The sequence below is a fragment of the Protomyctophum bolini genome, assembly GCF_963924005.1.
Source record: "Protomyctophum bolini genome assembly, chromosome: 8".
Classification (NCBI taxonomy): domain Eukaryota; kingdom Metazoa; phylum Chordata; class Actinopteri; order Myctophiformes; family Myctophidae; genus Protomyctophum; species Protomyctophum bolini.
The window spans coordinates 34905663-34928882 of NC_137869.1; the positions used below are offsets into that span (position 1 = coordinate 34905663).

A 23220-nucleotide genomic window follows, 5' to 3' on the forward strand; every position below is an offset into this window, starting at 1 on the left:
GCCCCCTTCTCGTGTTAATGCTAGCTAGCTTAGTTTAATCTCTCCCAAATGAGACACACATGGGGACAGAAAAAGACCAGGCTTAGTACAGCAGTGTGTGGGGATGTCCAGGTAGCAGTGACGAAGCGGCAGGCAGGACACAGTAATGACCGGCCAGGCAGCCACATAGAAGAAGAGCTCAATTTGGGGTCAGTAATGAGTAGACACATTAAGGATTTTGTCAAGGCTTGCATCTTTTAGCATCCCACTCAGAACAGGTCTGCTTGGAGGTCGATTGTTAAGGACTGGAAAGTTAAGCTGGCAGCCACGTCATTTAAGAACTTTGCTCAAGTTGACAGAGAAAAGAGATCATGACCTCAGGGCTCTGTCAGTTACATTGCTTTCCCTTAACCCTGTAACACCCAGCGTTGCAATACTACAACATATTTTAATTAATTAATACGTTTATTTTTTCACCTAAACGTCATCATTGATGTTCATTGGTCATGATATTTGCATATAAATAGGCTGAAATTCACACAAATTAAACATCTCTGGTCTCTGTGCAATTTTGAACCCGACCCTAATAAAAGTAAGTAAATAACTTGTGATTAGAATGTCTAGAACATGTTTTATTCATTATTGTGAAAGATATCCCCCAAATGTAAATTAATTTATTGTAATTATTCTAAATGTGCATAAAATGTGCAAGATTTTCTTTTTACATTTCCTCTAAATCCTAGTAAAAAGTAGTAAGGTTGAAATAAGTTTTTAAATCGAAATTAATCTGGGTTTTACAGGGTTAAACATGCTCATCTCCTAAAGTGACCGGATTTTGTTCTGTAGGTTTTGCCTTGCATGTCAACAATATCCAATGTACAGGCAATGTATATTGGAGACATGGGAATTTGTAAAAAGATCACTTTTCTACAATGTAAATTTCTAACCATTGTTGGCAAGTCTAATTTCACACCAAGACAGGGCACAATGATAGGGCTTGTGAGTCCAACATTCTTTAGTTCATTATGCATTGAAGATATGCATTGAAAAATAGACATAAATCAAGGTTGAAATGGTTTATTAGTTAAGAAATAACTTGTAACAAATGTGATACAATGTTTTCATTCTATCCTCCCAAAAGAATCTATGCCAATGTCTTACATTTTTATTCATTTATTTAAACACTCATCACAAGAAAAAGAAAAAGGATCTCCAGTAAACTGCATCTACAGTACATAGTGAATTAGTCAAATTCATTTAACACAAGATTTGTTTAGCAGAAGCACAGAAGCATGGTTGTGCGTGTCGTGTGGGCGTGTGTGGTGTGCGCACAAAAAGATGTGTTATTAAAACTGGCACTGGTTAAATTCAATGACTCTGTCATGTGCGTATGCATCTGGTCACTATCTATCAGCAGTGTATAAAAATATAAAAAAGGCCATTAGTTAAGATTCATAAAGAAAATCCAGCTTTAGCTTAAAATGACACATGAGCCATGACATGGGTGTTACTCCACTCACCTTAAGTAAGGCTTCAAAACCACAGATCTTTAAATGGAAGTAACATGACAGTGAGAAAAAAACGGAATTACTTTCTAATAGAAAATCAATTCAACTCATGTTTGTCCCATATGTCACCACTCCTGACTCTGCAATCTTAAAAGAAAGGTGGCTAGAACAGTTACTAGATTCACTGAAAACCCTCAATGAAAACAATGCACAAACCTTTCAACTATGAAAAAAGCACTAAATGTGTATTAAATGTTGGCATTCTTTGACAAAAGTTTTGAGGAAAAAACAAAACAAAATATATACAGCACGGAAAATATTGTATGCAATATGCAAAGGCGTCATGTTGCTTTGGGCAACCCACCCCACCCCGCCCACCCCATTCACCCACCCTCCTAAATACAAGTCAGTCTTCACTGAAGACCCCTCGGACCCTGAAAACCCTAGTAATCCCACCCATACACAGAACATCACGAAAAACACGATTACGTCACTAAGCCTGTTAGTTTGGAAAGACGGTGCTCCACTGTGAAACTCGCCAACCCCCCACTCCCTCCCACCCTCAGGCGAAGGAGGCAGATAGGGCGTCAGTACTGTCGTTCCAGTCGTCCGTCTCGAGGTTGTACACCTCCATGGTGTTGAGGAAGTCGTTCCCGTCGAAGCCTCCCACGGCAAAGATGGAGTTGGCCAACACGGCCAAGCCTGCGTTGCTGCGTGCAGACGTCATGCTGCCCAGCATCCTCCACTCATTGCGGGCAGGGTCGTATACCTCCACACAGCGCAGCGCACGGGTGCCGTCGAAACCACCCACCACAAACAGTTTGCCTGAAAAGAGGTCAGCACCAGGATCAGATTAGCAACAAACAGGAAATTGCAACCAAATTGCAGGAAAAGCCTGATTTATACTTGCACGCCGGTGTCACACAGCTAAATGAACAGATGTACAACGCACATCTAGGTGCGCGACACGATGTACAACTAAATCGGGGCTTACGATAGTAATGTAAATGCCCAATGCCAAATTCAGTAGTCCCAGTGCCTCTTCTCCTCTGCTCTCATGGTAAAACAAGGTCTTACCTTGGTGGACAGCCACGCCAGCACCCCTGCGAGCCACGTTCATGGGGGCGATGAGGGTCCAGGTGTTGTTCTCGGGGTTATAACGCTCCACAGTGTTCAGGCAGTTCCACGACTCTGCCCCTCCGATCACGTACATGAAGTTATCCAGCTCACACACCGCCGCCTGGTGCCTCCCTGGTGACACAGAGCGCATACACACCCTTACTACATACTGTACAAGTCTCTGCAAACACCACCACAGAACACAATGTTTCAAAAATAAGGGATGTTACTAGAGATTTAGGACCGTATTGCATAGATACGTACTGATGTTGAGAGGGGCACAGTTGGCCCAGGTTTTGGAAACGGGGTCAAAAGCGTCACAGTTCTTCAGGCCCTTCTGCCCGCAGGGGTCCGACCCTCCCACAACATAGAGCTTGTGGTTCAAGGAGCAGACACCTATAGGTGGAAAAGAGCAATAACATGAGTCAATATATGGTTTACATGCTTCAGTTTATCCTCTTAAATGTCTCCATCGGTCCATTAATAATGATTAAGACTGCAGACTGACCTGCATTGCAGCGGTTGGTTCGGAGCTCTGGCACTTGAGTCCACTCGTCCACAAGTGGATCGTACGTCTCCCCGCAGCTCAGCTCATCCGAATGACCGTTTGAACCACCCATCACATACAGTTGACCCTATAAAGAACAAAAGTCAAAACATTTAATTTAATCAACCTAATCAAATAAAATGTATCTAAAAAGGCACATTTATTTTCCTTTTCCTTCCAATTTACAATTTTGTTAGTTTTTTGTGTGAGCAGACCAGGGAGGGTGGTGTAACTACGGTATGTATATTATTATACGACTGTAGGGTTGCATGTCTTTGCACGTTAAATCCTATAAATAGTTAGTGCTGAACAGAACATGTAATAACCGTAGACAAACAATGATGCATACACTTCAAAGGCATAAATCAGCAATAAAATACAAATTACAAAAACAATCAGCAATTAAACGTTCATCACTAGACAATACAACGTGCACCGCACTAGGCTAATGGAAAGCATTTTTTTCCCTAAATCTAAACAGACAATAGTGTGTACCATGAGCACAGCCATCTGAAAGCGAGCCCTGGGAGTCCGCATGGGAGCGATGAAGGTCCACCGGTCTTCTTTGGGGTCATAACATTCCACAGTCCTGAGACACTCCTCTCTGTTGTACCCTCCTACAGAAACGGGAATCAGAAAAGGCAGGATTTTACTTTCATTTAGATCTGAGCTGCAACGTTTCATTATTTCAAAGACCATACCAAGTTGCATTCATTTCAAAACAAGCTATATCTTTTTTCGATGGATAAGCTTCATTGTATCAGCCCTCTTCTTAGTATAACGCTGCCTCTGAAGATTAAGCTCAAGGTTGATACATAAAAGATGTATTGATGCATTGTATTAATCATGTAGAATTATCATCCTTGGTGCCAACCTGCGGCGATGACTCTGCCGTTCAGTGATGCGGTTCCAAGTCCGGAGCGGGCGTAGTGCATGGGTGAGAGCGGGCGCTCCTCCAGTTCGGACTCAGGTTGGACCTCGAAGCTGAGGCTCTTCATCAGACAGGGGGTGGCAGAGGGGGAGGTGTGTGGGCTGCTGCGACCATGCAAGAATATCACGCACAGCACGCCATCCATCACGGCCAGGCAAAGGTAGTGGTTGTCTGGGCGAGAGGGAGGGAAGATCATTTACAAATAAATACAAGTTGTCTACATTTTGTTCAAAACGTATTTATGGCAAGGATTTCTTCTTTTGACTAAATAAAATAAAAAATATATACTAGAAAAATTAAGCTAGCAAAAATAATGTAATCACATGAAGCCTAGATACCCTATTCTGGGGTAAACATTCACCATAGAGCAGATCTAAAAGCAGGGAAGGAAGGATTTGGATTTTGCTGTATAGTTCCAGCTCACTTACTGGTGGTCTTCTCAGAGGCGATGTACTTCCATTCTCTCCTGGCAGACTGTTTGGGAGTGTTAGATGGTTGAGTGGAAGGGGACAGGCTTCCTGAGGAGCTGCAGCTCTGCTGTCTCTGGTTGCTCTCCCGAATGGGCTTTTTCTGTAACAGCACAGCGCAGCTACAGACACCAGCTACCAAAAGACCCCCAGTGGCCAACTAACACTCATCCATCAGACCCCCCTACGGGGGTTAAAGGGATTGAATCGATCTGTATTCTGTACTATAATACAAAACACGTAGTCCCTGATGAAGCCCTTCTGAAGCCAAGAACACAGCAACAACCCAGCCTATGACCCAATCTAGCGAAACACGCACATATTTCAATCACAATCCAACTTGAGCACAAACATTGAGGAAGCCACCGGCTCCACTACTGGTCCATATTTTCTACTTTTATGCAACCAACCAAAGCAGGGTTTCCATTTCACCCCCTCACCCGTCCTGCCAATCCACTCAATTCTGTTATAATCCACATAGCAACCAAAACGTGTGCTAAAAAAAATTAAAGCTACGTAGAAGTATAACCAGGCAAAGGTTTTACTCAATAGTGTGGCTCAAGCACAGACTAAATGATAAAGCTACTACACGTCGGCGTGGAGGCCAGGCACAAGCAGCCGTGTACCTGCACAAACTGGAGGTGGTCCTCCTCGCCACCAAACACCTCAGTGTGCCCCTCAATCACCAGCCCTCCATCCACCAGCTTATGGTCGGCTGAGTAGTACAGCGTTTGCACCTGCAAGACACACAGCGACAACAACACACCCATGTGGCTGTCTCCATGGCATTGTACTAAGAGCCCAGCAGGGGAGGCGGGGAGGCGGGGAGGGGGGTTGTGTCGCATCTTCTGCCGCTTGGAGGGGGAACTTCTTTAAAATTAAAAACGCATACATGCGCACACACACAGACACACTGCTGCTGGAGAAGGTTAAATGTTGTTCATACACGTCCTGGTTTTGTCGCGGCTCTTCTGTGGTCCTTGCCTGCCTAAGAAAAGGTGTTGGCAGCTGAAGAACGAGTGCCGGCATCTGGAAAAATCTTCCAAAGAGAAGGATGAAAGAGGGAATGGGGGAGGGGGAGGCCTTCCTTTCCTTTCACGTCAGCTTCTTGGAAAACCTTTCATCTCAGCAGAGTTACATCGTTGTTGCTCAGGAATAGGCGTTTCTTCACATCCAGATGACACAATAGCACTGTGGTTACGTAACAAATCAGGCTAATGCATACATGTTGTCTGGTAGTCATTGGAGACTAGATGGTTCTTCAAACCATTACAAAACCCGTCGGAGCACATTGAGTGCAGAATATTCTTAAGGGACCATCATTTCCACAACATACGAACAGCAATGCACGCTCCAATATGGCCACCTCACTGGACAATTTTTGTGCGACAGCCCTACTGGCTGATTAAGTTTGACGTTAACCTGCAAAAAAACATGCAACGTGAAAGAGGCATATAGCATTCAAACATTCCAGGATTGTGCTGCTCATTTTCGCAAAAGGGAGCTATTTGAGCCTGGAGGCTAATTTGGTAAAACTATTAAAAGGAAATTGCTGAGCAGCAGCTAATTGAATCTTGTGATGTCTGTTTGCAGTCCAGTGCATCACAAGGTCTGTGTTAAGTACATTACCTTAGTTATGTGAAAATGACTTTACTGATGTGCATAATTACGGTGCTTTCTGATGTATCAATAGATGGGTTGATCTGCTGCAAACATGCACTGGTTGATGCACGGGAGGGACACAGGGGTGAATGTATGGTTTATAAATACAAATGTAAAAAAGGGATGCAACATGTTTTAGTAAATGTCCCTCTGTCGTATGTGAATGTGTTGTCTAGGTGCATCTGTGTGTGAGCATGGATAGATGGTAGCCCAGTGTCGTTTGGCTGCAGAGAGGGGCTGCCGCGAGGTAGCAGTAGTACTTCTCGCGCCTTGCCCGCCTCTCTCTTTTCTCTCTCTTTGACTCATTTACCATGGCGGCTCAGTCCTGGCTCCTCAGTCCTGGCTCCTGCTGCTGTTATTAAACCTAGAGAAGAGATAAATCAGCGGGGAGGACCATCTGTTAGTACTAAAGTGACACAAACATAAGCACACTCTCACTCTCTCACACACACACACACACACACACGCACACACACAAACACACACACACACCTGCCAAGAAAAGGAAAAAAAGTTATCAAGTGAGATGGAGTTAAGTGAGACAGACCTCTAAGAACCTGCACGCGCGTTTGCGACGAGAAGAGCGCCGTAACACTGGGGTGGGGCTGTGTGAGAACCAACCACGTACCCAAAAAGAGAACAGGGGAAAAAAACAAAACAAAGAGCAAACTCTCTGGCTTTTTATTTTTGGCTCACCTCTACTCTGTAGTATGGTTCAGTTGTACAGTGAGTCTTTACTGCAAAACTTATCACTTGGAAAGAACAAATTAGAGGGGGAAAGAAAATACAATCCTGACATCATGCCATGGCAACAACATGCCACTTTTAGGTCAGACCCCCTTAATGACTTCTTTTAAAGACCTAAAGAGAGGAAATGCAGCGAGGGAAGTGTGGTGAACGAGTGTGAGACTACAGGACCGTGGTACTGACCTCCTCCATCAGTCGGTCCAGTTGGTCTCCGTTCTCCCACAGGCTGCGCTGCACCCAGTTCAGCACCTTGGAGTAGAGCTTGCCGTTGCTGGGCAGGATCAGGTTGTCTTCTAGCATTACTTCTAACTGTAAAAACACAGACAAAGGCGAAACGTTACAGGAGGCGGTCATACTCCTGTAGTAATTGAACTGCATCACTGAGGATACAGCAGCCATTACTGTCCATTGGACAGCTTGATTTTGGAACAGACAAAAACAAAAAGATCTCCATGAATTCAAGGCTTTAATATTACTGCCACACTTTTAAATCTATTGAATCTATCATCTATGATATTAAAATTGGCTTCAGGGAGGACGGGCAGGCTGACGGAACACGTCATCACGCTCATGTCACCATGACTCAGTCATAACCAAAGCAGCTATGCCCAAATATGGAGTGCGTTGTCTAACCTCGTCATGGCTTCAGAAGCAAACAAAGCACTCAGCTCCAAATATGGGCACAAAAGGGGACATGCCCACAATACTTATGACATCTGATCAGGGATCTACATATATGGGCATAAAAAGGGACATTGACTGACAGATGGAGATCTCCTTATATACTGTAGGCATAAAAGGGCCAATGAGTGACACACACACACACAGTGTGAGGGCCAAACTCTAGATATGAGGGCAGAATAGTGACCCAAACCTCTAGTAAGTATAATTTTACTGCAGTGTCATAATCTTAAATCAAGTCATGAAGCTAAAAAAAACATGCGTTAGGCCCCATTTACACTTTATGCAATGCTACGCATTGAATATAGCTAATCTACAAGCCGATCGCATGTGCAATGTGTGGCGATCTTGTAGATTGGCTATTTACGGTGCACAACATTGTACGAAAGATCATAAATTAGGAGCTCACCTTAAGGCGGGGGAGTTTGAGGAAGTCTTCCTGTTCGCACACATCCAGCAGGTTGTCCTGGATGTAAGCGTCCACCTTGGCCAAAACGCGGCCGTCTCCCATAGAGCTGGCAAAGTTGCGGAAGGAGATGGCAGTTTGAGAATCCATCTTGGACAGCAGGTAGTCGCCACAAATCTGAGAAATGCAAGTATCGTGGTAAGAATGGTGTTCCCTTATTGGCTGTTGGTGATGTAACTATGGTACGTTTCAAGGTTGGTATAGGGTCAATAACGGGTCTAAAGGATTTAGAACAGCAGTTGTTATAGACATTAGTTAGTAGCAGTGTTTGTGCATTTCTAGTTATTATTTTAAACAAATAAAATTGTACTTTGTACCTTGCTTTTATCATCTATAGAGAATCTACATATTGTATTGAAGGGTAATAATAAATGAAATCCCACCTGCTTGACCCGTTCCATCTTGAACCTTTTGGCCGCAGAGTAAACCTCCTTAACCAGGTCTTTGTCTGCCTTCAGTCTGGAGGACATAAACAACAGACACTCATTAGACTAAAAGAGGGGGGGGGGGGGTCTGTTGTGGGGAACAGTGAGAAAGGCATTACATGATGTGTCCAAACAGGGACATATTTGAAAGCAGTGCGATTTGGTTACTGACTGGGCAGTGTAGGCGTAGTTGAGCAGGATCTCCACAGCTTCTGGGTTCAAGTCCTCAAAGGTGACATGAGACACTCCGTGGGGCTCGAGGTCACTGTTAAAGATCTCAAACAAGTAGGGGCTGCAACAAGCCAGCACGGCTCGGTGAGCCATCAGCTCGTGACCACACACCTGGACCAATAGGAGAGGGGGAGGGGGAGGGCAGACGGATGTTTACACAGAGTATGACGGAGAACACTGTTTACGTTTGTTGATCTGATTAGCATTATGATGTGCTCGAGTGTGGCTAAAACATATTCAGGGCAAGATCCTTATGTTGAGAAACATAACAGCGTTATGTAAGAAATATCGATGAGCAAAAAGACTTTACTGAACACACTCTGCCTCAACAGCCGTAATCGCGTGATTAACATGGCTGGGTGGTTACCCAATGTGATACAAAGGGTGTGAACTGGTTCTCAAAACATGATATGAAAACAATGGAAAGTTAACAGGAAGGATAAAGTAAATACTAGTCCCAACTTCCATATGGGGTTTTCAACTCTAAACTGAAACTAACTCGCTTCAGTGAGCCGTACTATCCTGACTTAAAAAAAATCATTATATTGTATTCCAGGCCAACTTCCCCTTCCTCCAGCTCTCACATTTCACAAAAAGCGCTGAACACAGACTGACTCAGGGTGAATTCCCAGAGAGTGTGGGTAGAGAAACATAGCCGGTGGTGCGAGAGGTGTTGACAGGGAGACCTGGGACATTGAATCAAGCAGGTGAGAAACAGGTTTGTGTGTGCGCGTGTGTTGAGGAGGCGAGTAGGGGTTGTACGTACCTGCAGTCTAACATCACAGAACTGTCCACTCTTTCTCAGAGCATTCATCTTGGCCACAGTGGAATCCAGGAAACTCTCGTCCTCAAAAATCAAATAACCGTTTGGAATCATCTTTGTTGAATTTGGATACAAAGCCTGGAAGTAACAGGGTTGAAAATGTTAAACACACAGTTCAGACAAGCCCACATACTGGCCCTCTGCCCAGCATGCTTACCGATACATAGTACTCAGGGCTTAAAGCTAAAGAAATCCCAAAACTAAAAAAGTCTGCACTGATCTCATTAAATGACCCCTATGAAATCCTCAGGACTGAAATCCGTCCCCAGGACTGAAGACTTTAAGCCCCGAGTACTGCTCCTAATACTTTTTACCAACCTCGACGGGGGTGATTAAGATTAGGTACATGTATATTGTAAGTGAAGGTATACTATGTTGCATGCATTACTAATAGTAATGGTCTTACCTAATGAGAGAATGACGTAAATCCAGGGAAGTGCTAGCCCTTACAGAGGAGTAGAGCTAGAGGAAGGCAACAGGCAAAGTAGACAGCAAGTCTTCTTCACCAGGATGGATGGGTGGGTGACAGGGTTGTCAGAAGCAATGCCAGTAGCAGCCGCACCGATGCAAACTATCAGGCTTGAAGCGACCGTAATCAAGTCCTCAGGAAAACGTTGGCTATAGAGTTGTTCCTTTTCTGCGTTGGTCATACATCATAACCTAGGAGAGAGGGAGAGAGAAATGCAATATAACAAACAGTACATCATGCTTGTTCACTCAAGAAGGTCTGTCCAAAGTGGAATAGGAAAGCTAATTTGAAGTTTATGGTACTTTGCTGCAGCTGTCTGCCCCATGTGTTCAAAAGTCTTTTAATGTCCAAGCTCACTGCAGGGCAGCCCAGCACCACCAGTCTACAACTAGGTACAAAAATAGTCAACAGCAGGGTTAGCTCTACCTAACTCCCCCCACGCACCTTCAGAGCAACTCTTAAGTCTTCAGCAATGTACAGCATGTCGCGTCTTCTGCATTATGGCTGGCCTTGTGCATAACGCCTCTGATGTCTATGAAGTCAGTTTTTCATACGATAGATTTATAAAGAACAGAGAGCGCACCCTGCTATTCATTTCAATGGAAGTTGCTCAGTGGCGTTTTGAAGCACCCAGAAGAACGGTCTATTCCTCAATTTTTCCGATTTGGATTTAGATCCAAAATCTGGTCATATGGCCCAGCCCCCAACTCATCATGTCCCTAAACCTGTTGCCATGTGCCACCGACCTGGCTAGGCTAGAGTGGACACTAACTTTAATCTGGTTCACACTCTCCGTAATCCGCCTGTTCTCAGTAAAGACCCTCTACTTCATCTGAAGACAACCCACACTGGCAAGCTTTCATTCTAGCCTTCCCCAAATGAGAACCATGCAAGGGGATAGTGTGTGGTCACAGCCCTGCATAAAACAAGGGATGAAGCCAAATGGCAACAATCTCAAAGTTATTGTGAATCTGGTTCTTGACCTTTTAATAAAAACACGACACGACATAAGAAGTGAGCTGCTGCAACAGTACAATCACACAATCCCATGGCACAATATTACACTGGAACAACCCAATATAGCAACATCACTCAGTCTTGTTAATGGGGTAGTAATAAATAGGGGGGGGGGGGGAGTTAGGCCATAGATGGCGAGGTTGTTTGTATTCTGGGTCTTGGCAAATAAATCACTGTAGAATTCCAACAGTTTTATGACTCCACACAGGTGCCCGTTATAGGTTTGAAATTCCATCCACGCAACCATGTGGGAAGGTCTTTCTTAGAAGCCATTTGTTTTCAAGATCCATGTGAATCTAGGCCTAAGAAGGAGACACTGTCTGCATGTCTAAAGTGTTGTGCACATAATAGAGGTTAATGTCACTCAAGTTGGTGCTATTGTCATATTCCTGAATTCCACAAATTGTGTATAATTATGACACCAGTATGCATTTAGTGACAAAGCTGGAATGTCCCCGTCCCGTAGCAAGAAAAAAATGGCTACTTTAACAACCTGACAAGAATTTATTAAATAGTTTTATTTGGCGATTAGATGAAAGCATGCAAAGAAAAAAGTATTCCATTTTAGCTACATATGTAGCCATAGGTCCAAAGTATAGAATATTTTCGCAGACTTTTGAGGGGTGCTAGCCTCTCATATGCCCAGTTGTGTGTGTCTCTGTGTATACCCCATAGTTAGCTCTGGGTCCATAGCCTTCTACTGCTTCTACGATTCTGCCCTGCGCAGTAAGGCTATGGGACTTCCAGTTTTAAATCTCAAATCGAAATCAGACCAGCCTCTCCTCTTTGGCGTAAATAAAAACAACGTTTTAGCTACTCACCAAAACAATGGCGGGTTGTGTCATTAGAAAGCCTACTTTCCTTAGTGGATGCACTCTGAGCCCCCAACCACACGTATAAACGGTACTTTTTGGCCAGAAAGGGATTTTTTTTATTATTAATTATTCTCTATGAGGCAGTTCTCTGGGCAATATCAGTAGAGGGCGCAGCGGAGTAACCAAAAAAGATTTTTTTTTCCCGGTGGAAACAAAATCCCCTTTTGGCCAAAAAGTACAGTTGTGTGGTGGGGCTCAGAGTGCGTCCACTAAGGAAAGTAGGCTTTCTAATGACACAACTCGCCTTTGTTTTGGTGAGTAGCAAAAACGTTCTTTTTATTTACGCCAAAGAATAGAGGCTGGTCTGCATTCATGCGAGCGGCGGAAGTTGAGAGTAACATAGCTCTAAATGAAACGCATTAGAGCTATGGACCAGAGCTACCCCATAGTAATGATTTGATTGGCTGAGCACAGAATGTGATGTATGACGATAAGAGCGCCCCTCAAGTTCACACACTTATTAAACCATAAGTTAGCTGCTGTGTCTCATAATAAAGTAATCATGGGTTGAGCCAGGCCAATTATCAGAATCATATTTGCATGATAATCAGTCCATTTTTAGAATGAAATGCTTTTGATTAACTAAAGTAACATTGTAAAGTAAGATTGCGTGACCTTATATATGAGAGCAAAATGTGCTTGTTTGTTTGCCTTTGTCAACTTGGCATCACTAATTCTTATGATCTCCAAAATGCACTGCAGAGTTGAGCACATTCCCCTGTCAATTTTGTTTCTATAAAGCCCAACTTTTGCATGGGAAGTGTTCTTTCAAGTTTTGTCCTGTGTTGTATGCAATGCTCCTGGTCTGGCCTGTTTGTGGCAAGCGAGTTGTTGCCACTTGCCTTGCCATAACTTAGAAGCTAATCTTTATTTGATCTTTTTAAGATTTGTTTTTGGCTTTTCTGCCTTTGATAGTACCAAGTGAAGATGGACAGGAAAGAGGGAGAGAGAGAGAAAGGGAGAGACATTCAGCAAAGGTCGTCATGAACGGTACTCGAATATGAGACGCGCTGTCAGGCCAAAGCTTATATGTGACATGCGCCTTGACCACTTGGCCAGCGGGCACCCCATCTGGCAGACTGGTGGATGGAGCCATCCTTCTACAGTTACAGAAGCTGCTTTTGACGGTCTTACTCTTTAAAAGAAATGGCCTACATCCAAGTATGGAGGGTTCCTTTCTTGGCACTGTTACTAAAAGTAATGAATGTGAAAAATGTGCTACTTCTTGGAGCGCAGATATGTGACCTGGCCGGGTTGTCTGCCCATGGCATGGCTGTGTCATTCATGGGATCAAGACACAAGGAAGCTGCTGGAGGGAGGGAATACGGTTGAGTTGTATGACAGACAGTGCAACATTTATTTTGTAGGCCCCCTATGGGCAGAAGTGAAAGTTGTGTGCTCTAAAGAGGCCCTTCAACATGTGATTTCAATGTGGGGAAGATTGGATGTTGCATATCATGGCATTTTTGTGGCCCCCGGCCAGTATGGAGTATCAAAACCCTGTTTAACATCATACTTACAAGGACTAATTTGGTGTTAAGAAATCACGTTTCTGCATTTGTGGCACCCCTATGGATGCAAGTGAAATTGCTTTAGCCTGTGTCGTTTAGAAGCCCATCATTGTGTGATTCATATTTGGGGAAGATAGAAGTGAAGAAAGTCATGATCAGATTACCCTTTCAAATTCAGTATAGGTACATTGTGAATGATGTGATGGTAGTGTGCAAACTAGACCACAAAGCCATGTGCCCAGTGCATCCACAAGCAACTAAATGACGTGGACAAGGTAAGACAGCTAAACTGACGTGGGAACACTGTTCTCTGTGTGCTGCTACCGGAGAAAAGAAATGACGTTCTCTCTACAGTCAGACTGCCTGGAGGAAGGCGACAGACAAACACATTGTACAAGCCCATGGCCATGTGTGAAAGACACTTATTGTGTTGCATCTCCTGTTAATTCTGGGACATCTTGTCCTCAGCTGTTATAAACTATAAAATGCAAGGTGGACACTGTAAATACTCTAGATCAAAGAAAAAAGATTCTATTCCATTTAGTAATGCGGCTAATGCCCGGGCCAAAACAATTCTACTGCCTTTGGTTTTGTGAAACATGCCAGCAAGGCAGCAAGTTAGCAACCAATACATTTAGTATTTTCCAGTCATTCCAGTTCAATGCCAACCACACTACTGTAATTGCCCCTCATCCAAGGAAACTGAGGATAAGACATACTGTAATTCTGTGCTAGCTAGTAATCTGATTTTACTCAAAGCATTCACACAGGTGCATTAGTCACACAAACGAACATACTTCTTTAGATTTGTGCCAAGACTAATAAGAGGGGGGGGGATTACTACCAGTTGAGATGGAGTGTTCCAACTTCTGGTGGAAAATTACTAGAACCAGACTCCTAGAACACCATGTGCATATAGCTACTGTGAGTAGAGCTTGAGATGATTACACACACACACACACACACACACACACACACAAGTTGTGGTGGTTACTTTATCTCTTAGGGTACAATTGGACTCTTACAGGTCAATTTTTACACTCTGGAGTGAAATTGAAATTAACACTCAAGATTTTAACAGTCTTTATTAAGGCTTGCTAATGTTGGGAAATAATGGAGATTGGATTCACAAACCGCATATACCACGGTTCCCTTTCACACGCAAGACAGACGAGACTATGGCAGAGGAGAGGGGACAAAATGTACTGGAAAGGAGGGGAGTGGGGGTTGAATGCTCTGTGGAAGTCGAAGGAATAAGAGGAACTATGACAAATTCATTGCATTTGCAGTGGAAAAGAACAGCGCATCACACAGAGACAGTTAAACAAGTATCACTTCCGACTTCAGAGCTGGGTGCGTCTTCCACCCAGACACCCACAAGCAACAACAAAAAGAACATTGCAGAGTGCCTCTGAACATCCTGTTCACTGCCTTTGGGCAAAGGTGTGCAAATTGGGGATGTGCTAAATCAAGACGCATGAGTAAGTCTTGAAGTGCAGAAACAAGACTGGGGAATTTCTTCCTAACCCTTTTTTTTTTTTACAAAAGTGGATAATATGTAGATTGACCCAAAAATATTATTACAAAATAAATTTACATATAGGGCGCTGGTCCTTTAAGAAAGGCGTAGGAGGGGTCTAACGCCAGCACACGTAGACCAAGCTCTGAGAAGGAAGGGAAGTGGTCACATGACTGGGCTGCGCCATGACACTTTCATGGACACTTTCATGGGAGCCAAACTACCCAGAAGTTTGGCAGAATGCACGGAATCAATGAGAGCTCAGTGACCAGCTCATGAACAAACATTATTTATGAACAATTGAGACCTTTTGTACAGTAATCACTTCTGGAAAATAACAGAAGACATGTAACACATTATGGTCTGCTGTGTTGTTATTCGATGTGTACACTGTGATTTTTATAGAGGTATGGTATCTAAAGAGCACAAAGTACCTTTCTGAACTCACCAAGTATCGCGAGACTTCCCACTGTTTCCCGTCTGGCAGCCAAATATTGCGATACTTGGAGCCAGAAACGATACCTGCTGCTGTTTAGATCCTCAGATAAAATTATATACTGTGCACATCGAAAAGTAAGTGATTAGAAAACAACCTGTGATTTCCAGAAGTGATTACTTTACAAAAGGTCTCTCAATTGTTCATAAATAATGTTTGTTATGAGCTGGTCCAGCCAGCTCCATGTATTCATTGCACTTCCAGTGTGAGTTTGGCTCCCATGAAAGTGTCATGGCGCAGCCCAGTCACATGACCACTTCCCTTCCTTCTCAGAGCTTCCTTGACGTTGCACTTCATGGACTAACCTGTCACATCATCTAGATCAGATGATGTGTCTAGAGTTTGACCCACATGGACGGTAAATCCGCTAATTCCTTATGAAATGCTCTGCATGTTTTTTTTTGTTTTTTTGCTTCAATGACGAATGGATACACGTCTTCATATACAGTAAGAAAACAGCTTGTGCAAAACTCCCCTTTAAAGATAATCAATGACATGCTGATGAATGGCCTACATTTATACTGCCGTATACTAATCTGGCACTATAGTAATGCACAACATACAGTCAGAACTAGAGGTGCTCCAATCGATTGGCCACAGATTTAAATCGGACGGTTTTCACTCCAAATTAATAGATTGGTGAACGTTAATTTACCCGATCTGGAGAAACCAACATTTATACAATTTAAGTCGTATAAAAGTCAATCAGATGCAACTTTGTGACAGGCCTAAACATTCTCCCCTTCCTCCCCACAAACAGGAACATTTTGACATAATTTTGGAAATATTAAACATTTTCCTTTACGCACAAGATCGAAGAAATTATCAGGAGCGGTCCCAAAAAACCAAATCGAAGCACCCCTAGTCAGACTTGACATGGGAAGCCATAATCATCCCTGTGTGTAGATGTGAAGAAATTGACCCAGTTTCTGCTGTGTTATGCAACATTTGGCAAGGGTGTGTGCTTATAGATGCTCCATTGACTGCAAACTCCTCCTCTACGCAAGACTGAATGGCTCCACCCCATCCCTCATGCTTTACACTCTTCTATCTAAGCCTCTTCTCCAGTCAAGACTCGCTCATTCAATCCCAGTGACTCTCTGCTTGTGATTCAATAATCAGCTAAGCCTCTACTGATAAGACATTTTGACACCATTTCCCTCACTGTAGAGGTCTGAGGTAAATAATAATATGAGAAAATGAACTGAAGCTAGTTGTCATGTAGATCCAAAACAGGCACATACAAAATCATCAATGAACACGTTTATATATTTAAATCCACATTCAGTTGTCTTATTGTTTTACTTGTTTTATTTCCCTCCGTCTGTTTATTCTACATACCCTCTCCTCGTCATCTTATATAACCTTTTAACAAAACAGAAAATTAGGGTCAGACTTTTTTCATGATTGGCTGCCTAAGCCAATCGTAATGAGACTTACCCATGAAACCCATAGTCTAAACGCCACAACGTGAAGCCGTGAGCTGAGGCAGACTAGAGGCTGTGGCACACACTGATTATACTGTAATGTTCATAAACGAGAGCTTTCTGCACCCGTGAGTTATGACTGAGTCATTCTTGTTTTAAATCATTTTAGTGTGATGACAAGAAGCCCACAAAGAAAACGGGGTGAACATGAGGAAGGAAGAACTCCCAAATCGGGTCAGTGACACAATGCTTTTATATTGAGAATAAAGATATAGGCACGAGGCAGCCAGGCAGATAGAGTAAGTTGTGAATGCAGACAGCTGGTAAGCGTCATCAGTCAACAGGGAATCGATGAGAAAGGGGACAAGACAAAGGGGAGAAAAGGAAAGCACGAGGATGTTCACTACTTGTGTCACAGAGGGTAGTTTTGAATGTATTCTTTCCCTCTCTGCGTTTCCATTTGACCGATCAAGTACAAAGGTGGAAACGGGTGACAACTGAACAATTGGGACTTGGGTTGAACCCTAGTGGTGAAATGGCCACATCAAGTAAGTGATACTATACTCACTGCTTGTAAAAATCGATCGCTACTCCATTAAACAGAGCAGGAATTTGATTAGGACAAATAAATACCACTGCAGGACGCATGCATGGGTCAGGTGGTAAAGATTCCTTTACAGGGATGTTCATATAATACGCTGTGTCCAAAAACCCACATACAACTGAAATGACACATCCCTGATTATAATATAAGAGGGTGTAGTTACACAAAGCTTACGTACATTCTGTTTGCAATGACACAAGACTGCATGTATTAAAACAAATAAAAAAGGATCTTATACTACCTCTACTACTACTACTACTACCAGATTTTTTTATCTCCCAGCCGCATTTTGGGGTTCAATTACAGAGCAAAAATAAATACACGGATCGATTTCAAAGGGCAAAAAAGGTGTGGCCAAGCAGCTTTTTGCTAATATAAAAAGGGGGGAATAAACTACAGCGGCACTTAAGCATATGGAATGTACTAATGTAGCCAGCAGCCTACACGCCGGATGTAAGGTCACAGTAGTAGACTAGGTTAAATGGTAAATACACTTCACATTGTGGGGCTGATGTTGCAATGCTGCAGCCGGGATCCGATGTGAACAAGACAATGCAGGCCAGGGTGAAAATAAATACATAATATAACTTACAGACAGACTCCAAGTCATATAGCCCGCAATTCATAAAGCCATGCTTGCAATACACAAATACATTTCTGCACTCAGTTGCAGATGATGTCACGTCACATCACATCATTTCTAAAGACTTCCCTGACCACAATAATCCATTTAATTTGGATACAATGTGGCGATAGATAGGGGTGGAGAGAGAGTACAGAGTGTGCCCAACTGCCCATGTCAAGAACTCAAGATACCAACCCTGGCTGGCAGCAGTGGGTATATAATCAGCTGATTGGTCACTCAGGATCTATAGCAAGCAGCCTATTCGGCGAGAGCCTTGTCTGTCATCTCCAATCGTAGAATACCTTTACCATGCTGCATGGCGCGGTGCCACCAGTGCCAGCAGTAATTTCTTAATTCCATACGACAGTTCCATGACTCATGGGCCGGGAAAAAATCTAGCAACTCAGTCACACCACATCGCGACCGAACCACTGAGCATTATCTACATCTGCTATTTAAGGAGAACACACGGGATACAAAATATTTGCCATTAACCGGGTGCGTTACGTATATATTGCCGGTTAAAAACTAGGTCAACCGGACAACACTTACAATACAATGTGATCAAAATCGGATCGACCAAAAACAGCAAATATACGAAACGTTAGCGTTGAACCTAAACCAGGGTGACGTGACGGCAAGGCATTGAATTAGCCATAGCGACAGCGTGAGCAATGAGCATACCGAGGCTAGTGAACGTTTAGCCTGCTGTCTGAGTCCAGACTCCAACTAGCTGATATATAATGGAATTACAAAGACGACAAAAAACAAACAATCCTCAAAACACGTGTTTGTTTCGTACTTCCGTTAATGGTCAACTATAGCTGTCGGTTGACATGTCCTTGTGTCGACCACTACCGTGTGTGTGGAAGACGCGGGTAGCAGCAGTGACATTGAGCGCGTATAAGAGAGAGTCACTACCACGCATCACATGGAGGCATTTTCTGGCCATTTCCAACCTGCTCCCCCACCCAATCCGCAAACATCCAGATTGATCCAGAAATGTTGTGTGAGCAAGAGAGCGACACACATGGGCTACCTACCTACGTAACCTACAAACATTTATGTTTTTTCCCCTTTTATATAAAGATAGCAATCCAGCATCTGCCATCATTTCCTCCCCCCCCCCTGGAATACCCGTTATAAAATCAACCTACAAAACAAAACGATCTCTTACCTTGGGCATTTGATCGCAGGCGATATTAGACATATTTGTTGCAAATTCAGAGTTTGGTCGGTTAGTAGGTACGGCAAAATGCGCGGCTGTTGGCAAGGTTTCCGAGGGTTGCAAGTCCTTGTCTTCTACACTCCTCAGCTAGCAACGCGTCCTTTCTCCGTCTACTCTGACTAGCGATGCTGCAGGCTCAGGCTGACTGGGCAGGAAGGAGCACTCTCTCAACAAAAGCTACTCAGTCCAGCGCCACACAGCGCCCTGACGTCGCCGGAGGAGGACGGTCTCTAAACTGATAGCAGCCCTCCCACTTCTCACGTTACACCAGCTTGGGTGGGTGGGGGAGTGGGCACTGCCCATGTGTCCCTCTCAGTGGGGCCAATGTTTGGGAAAATGAATCATGATTATGAAAAAATAATAAACCCTGTTTTTGTTATTGGCAATTATTGTTTTGCAATGTGCCATCTATCAGTGTATTTTCTCACCTGCTCCATGTTGATGGTTTGCCTGCCCTTGAGTTGAAATGAGGGCCATGACCATCAGGGAACATCCAGGCTCAGCCAATAGCCAACCGATGTAATCAAAAAAGCCCCTTGCCTTGACTGGTTAGTGGCAGGTTAGGTTACTGTAGACCTCATACGGTCTGTGGTAATTCTTATATTATTGGATAAGAATCAACATAACTAATGTGTCAGCCAGCCCAAGGGACTTTGTGCCACATACTGCCTGTCCTGTCCTAGTGTTAAATTCGGAACCACATCTGTGTGTGTACATCCACTTCCACACGTGCACTTATGTCTGTGTGCATGGCATCACAAGTACGTGCATGTGTTGTGCAATCCTGTGCAATCCTGACTCACAGTGTAATTCATTGACAGCAGCACCACAGCATTTAGCCAAAGCCCCAGAAGCATGCTGTCCATTATACTGAGAACCATGGCTATAACAGCTAGGGTGACAGTCAGCCCTCAGATTAGGTTTATCAACACAGAGTAAGTTGTACATAAAAGGTTGTGGGCTAAATTCCAACAAGGGGGTGACATTCTTGACAGGGTGAAAAAATATTTGTTGTGGTTTTGTGGTAGCAGAAATGAATGACCTGTTGCCACGTACGTACCCTGCCACTAGATCGCATGCATTATATATTCCACCTTCATATAGCTTTTTGTATGGGTGTGTAAGTGTATTGTACTGCATAATAGACAGTAGGCCTACAAAAGAAAATCCCAAGAGACTGAAAGCTTGGAATTTGAACAGCGTCATCAAGGTGTTTCTTCCAACAAAACAGGTTTAACTTGACAGTAAGCATCACTGCTTTGGTTTCAAACAAAAACATTCACAGGCATCCATTTTTACTCATTCCCAAAGTTCTCGTTTGAAAGAACACGTGATAATGTGTGCGTGCGTGCGTGTATGCGACTATGCGTGCGTGTGTATGTATTTCTATTACCCCAGTCTTTTTTGAGCGGTGCTCTGGCCGCATGTGCTCCCTATGTCTCTATGTATGTTTGGAGTATGAACAGCTTCAATATCGCTGGGTGACCTAAAGTGGCACTGTTGACACACCCACCCACACGCACACACACACACACGCAGCGCAGGCACAGAAGAGTGGAGAAGTTCCACCTCCGCGGCTGACTGACGCGACGGACAGATTCCCGGAAACACTCTCCTCCACGTCAGTCAGTCACGGAGGTGGAGCTTCTTTTCCATCCACCTACTGTCTAAAAAGCCGGAATGACGTCGGACGTCAGCTTCCTCTGTCCGTGGCTGTGCGCAAAGGTGTGCCTGCACTGACACACACACACACACACTGCACTGCTCAGATGGCACGGGTGCGATTTTTCATACACAAAGGGCTTGCAAAAACCCATGCTTGATCCTGCTGAGTCATCTTCAGCCCTTCCAGTCCCTAGTTCCATCTCTCACTCCATAGAGATGTTCAGTGAGGCTGCACAGATGTGTCCTGACAAGGGTACTATGAATATTTTAGGTATGCAGGTCCAACTCTGGCACGTGGCAGGGGCATGCTTGCTGTGTGGATGAGGGGCTGCGTTTGAAGGAGGAGGGGTCTTGGGTGAGTGGATGGGAGTGGAGCAGCTTTGTCAAGATATTAGAGATGGAGCGGATTCTCCAACTATGTGTAGTGATGTGCAGGAGCCAGGGCCGGGTTTACCATCCGCCGCTATGTGCAGCTGCACAGGGGCATGTGGCAAGGGGGGGCATATTGAAAAAATTGATGGATGGATGGATGGATGGATGGATGCACCTGGAACCTCTTCAAGGACCACTGGTGGTCCCCGGACCACTGGTTGAGAACCACTGAACTATGGCACTATGCATGGCACATTAAGAGTCCACTAGGACAGTTGTTCCTATCTGGGCTACATAACTGTACTGATGATGATGATGATGAAACATTTCATTTTCACTGAAACTCTGAGAATGCACAAATGGAACCAAATGGAGCCGTATACACTCTCAGAGTTACATACCTGCAATGGCCATTTAGGTCTATAGCTCTTTGCGTTTGTTTAAATACAAATTTTGTATGTCCGTGACAAAAATGTCCACCACATGGCGATGGCTCCTGAGAAAGACCAGAGGGTATGAGTTGCGTTAACTGTGTGTGTGTGTGTGTGTGTGTGTGTGTGTGCATGGTGGTGTTCCAGGTGATGGTAATGCACGAGGGCTCAACCACCTCTCTGTTCGATCAGCACCTCAAGCTGCCCACGCTGCCCAACAGCTCGCTGACCTCTGCCCTCTCCGACGCCAAGAAGAGAAAGAGCTTCCACGGGTCAAAGGTCAGTCTGTCTGTGTGTGTGGGCGGGCGGGCGCGCTTCGCTTGGGCGCGAGAGTCGCATTTCTGAAATGCATTTTACTGGTCAAAAAAAGAAAACCAATGTAATTCATTGCAATGGTTGCCAGTTGTATTCCAGTGAAGTTGTACTATTTGCCTATACCTTATTGTGTTCCATGTGTTCGAGGTTGGTCGTGTCCGCGCTAAAATGATCTGCACAGGGGCACTCATGGGGGTTAATATGGCCCTGGCAGGAGCGAGGATTGAACCCCCCTTAGGTTCTACATTATTGCCGCCCTCCAACCAGGCCGAAGGCAGAGAGTATGTTTTGCAACCCGTCCGTCCGTCCGTTCGCCTGTCTGTTACATGGTAATCTCCGGCACCGTTGGCAGAATTTGGCATATACATTCCCACTAGGCCGAGGATGAGATGCCACTTGAACATTTTTCAAATACGCCTCATGGTGGCACTATACAGGACACTATATTTACAGTCTGGCACTTCTGGCACAGGCTGCACCCGGCCACCGGCCGTATTGGAAAATTGTTCAGTTCAGTTTTCAATTAAATAAAATAAAATTCAATTGAGCTTTATTGGCATGAGAAAACATATGTTTACATTTACATTGTCAAAATATAATAAAAACTGTTGCAAATGGGGAAAGTATATAGTTGGAGAGGTTACAGCTTTTGTAAACAGAGCTATGTCACATTGTGTCGTTATGTTAGCCGCAGCATCTTTTTGAACCAAATAGGACCGCAGTAGTAGGGGGGGGGGGGGGGGGCGAGGCGGTAGAGGCCAGTCACAGCGCACCATTTTCAATTTTGGTGCCCAAATCGAAAAAATGCAGAAGTAGACCGTTCTTCCGGGTGCTTCAAAACGCCACTGAAATGAATAGCGGGGGGCGGGGCTATCGCTCCGGTTCAGTCTCTAATACGCTATGCCGTTTCCGGGATTGTGACTTTGGTGGTGGGTTGGCAGCTGCAACTTCTGCAATTTATTGAAAGTGCAGTTGAGGGGCAGACCCTCATTTTCAATGTAGCCGAGATACAGAACACAAAATCAACAGGAAATACATTTATATACAGCAATATTAAATATGAATCAGGAGACTGAAAGT

General features: G+C 44.1%; 1 protein-coding gene across 1 annotated transcript; it reads right to left on the bottom strand.

The window, feature by feature from the left end:
- Positions 1 to 1040: 1040 nt before the first annotated feature.
- Positions 1041 to 19518, bottom strand: ivns1abpa (influenza virus NS1A binding protein a). The gene is made up of 15 exons (XM_080770383.1): positions 19307 to 19518; positions 9993 to 10246; positions 9530 to 9664; positions 8705 to 8874; positions 8491 to 8566; positions 8051 to 8224; positions 7144 to 7269; positions 5178 to 5288; positions 4513 to 4654; positions 4028 to 4255; positions 3649 to 3770; positions 3115 to 3241; positions 2871 to 3002; positions 2565 to 2738; positions 1041 to 2312 (listed from the first exon to the last, which is right to left on the bottom strand). Exons 3-15 carry the CDS (start codon positions 9638 to 9640, stop codon positions 2050 to 2052), a joined length of 1956 nt encoding a protein of 651 aa, XP_080626509.1. The 5' UTR covers positions 9641 to 9664; positions 9993 to 10246; positions 19307 to 19518; the 3' UTR covers positions 1041 to 2049.
- Between the last annotated feature and the right edge of the window lie 3702 nt (positions 19519 to 23220).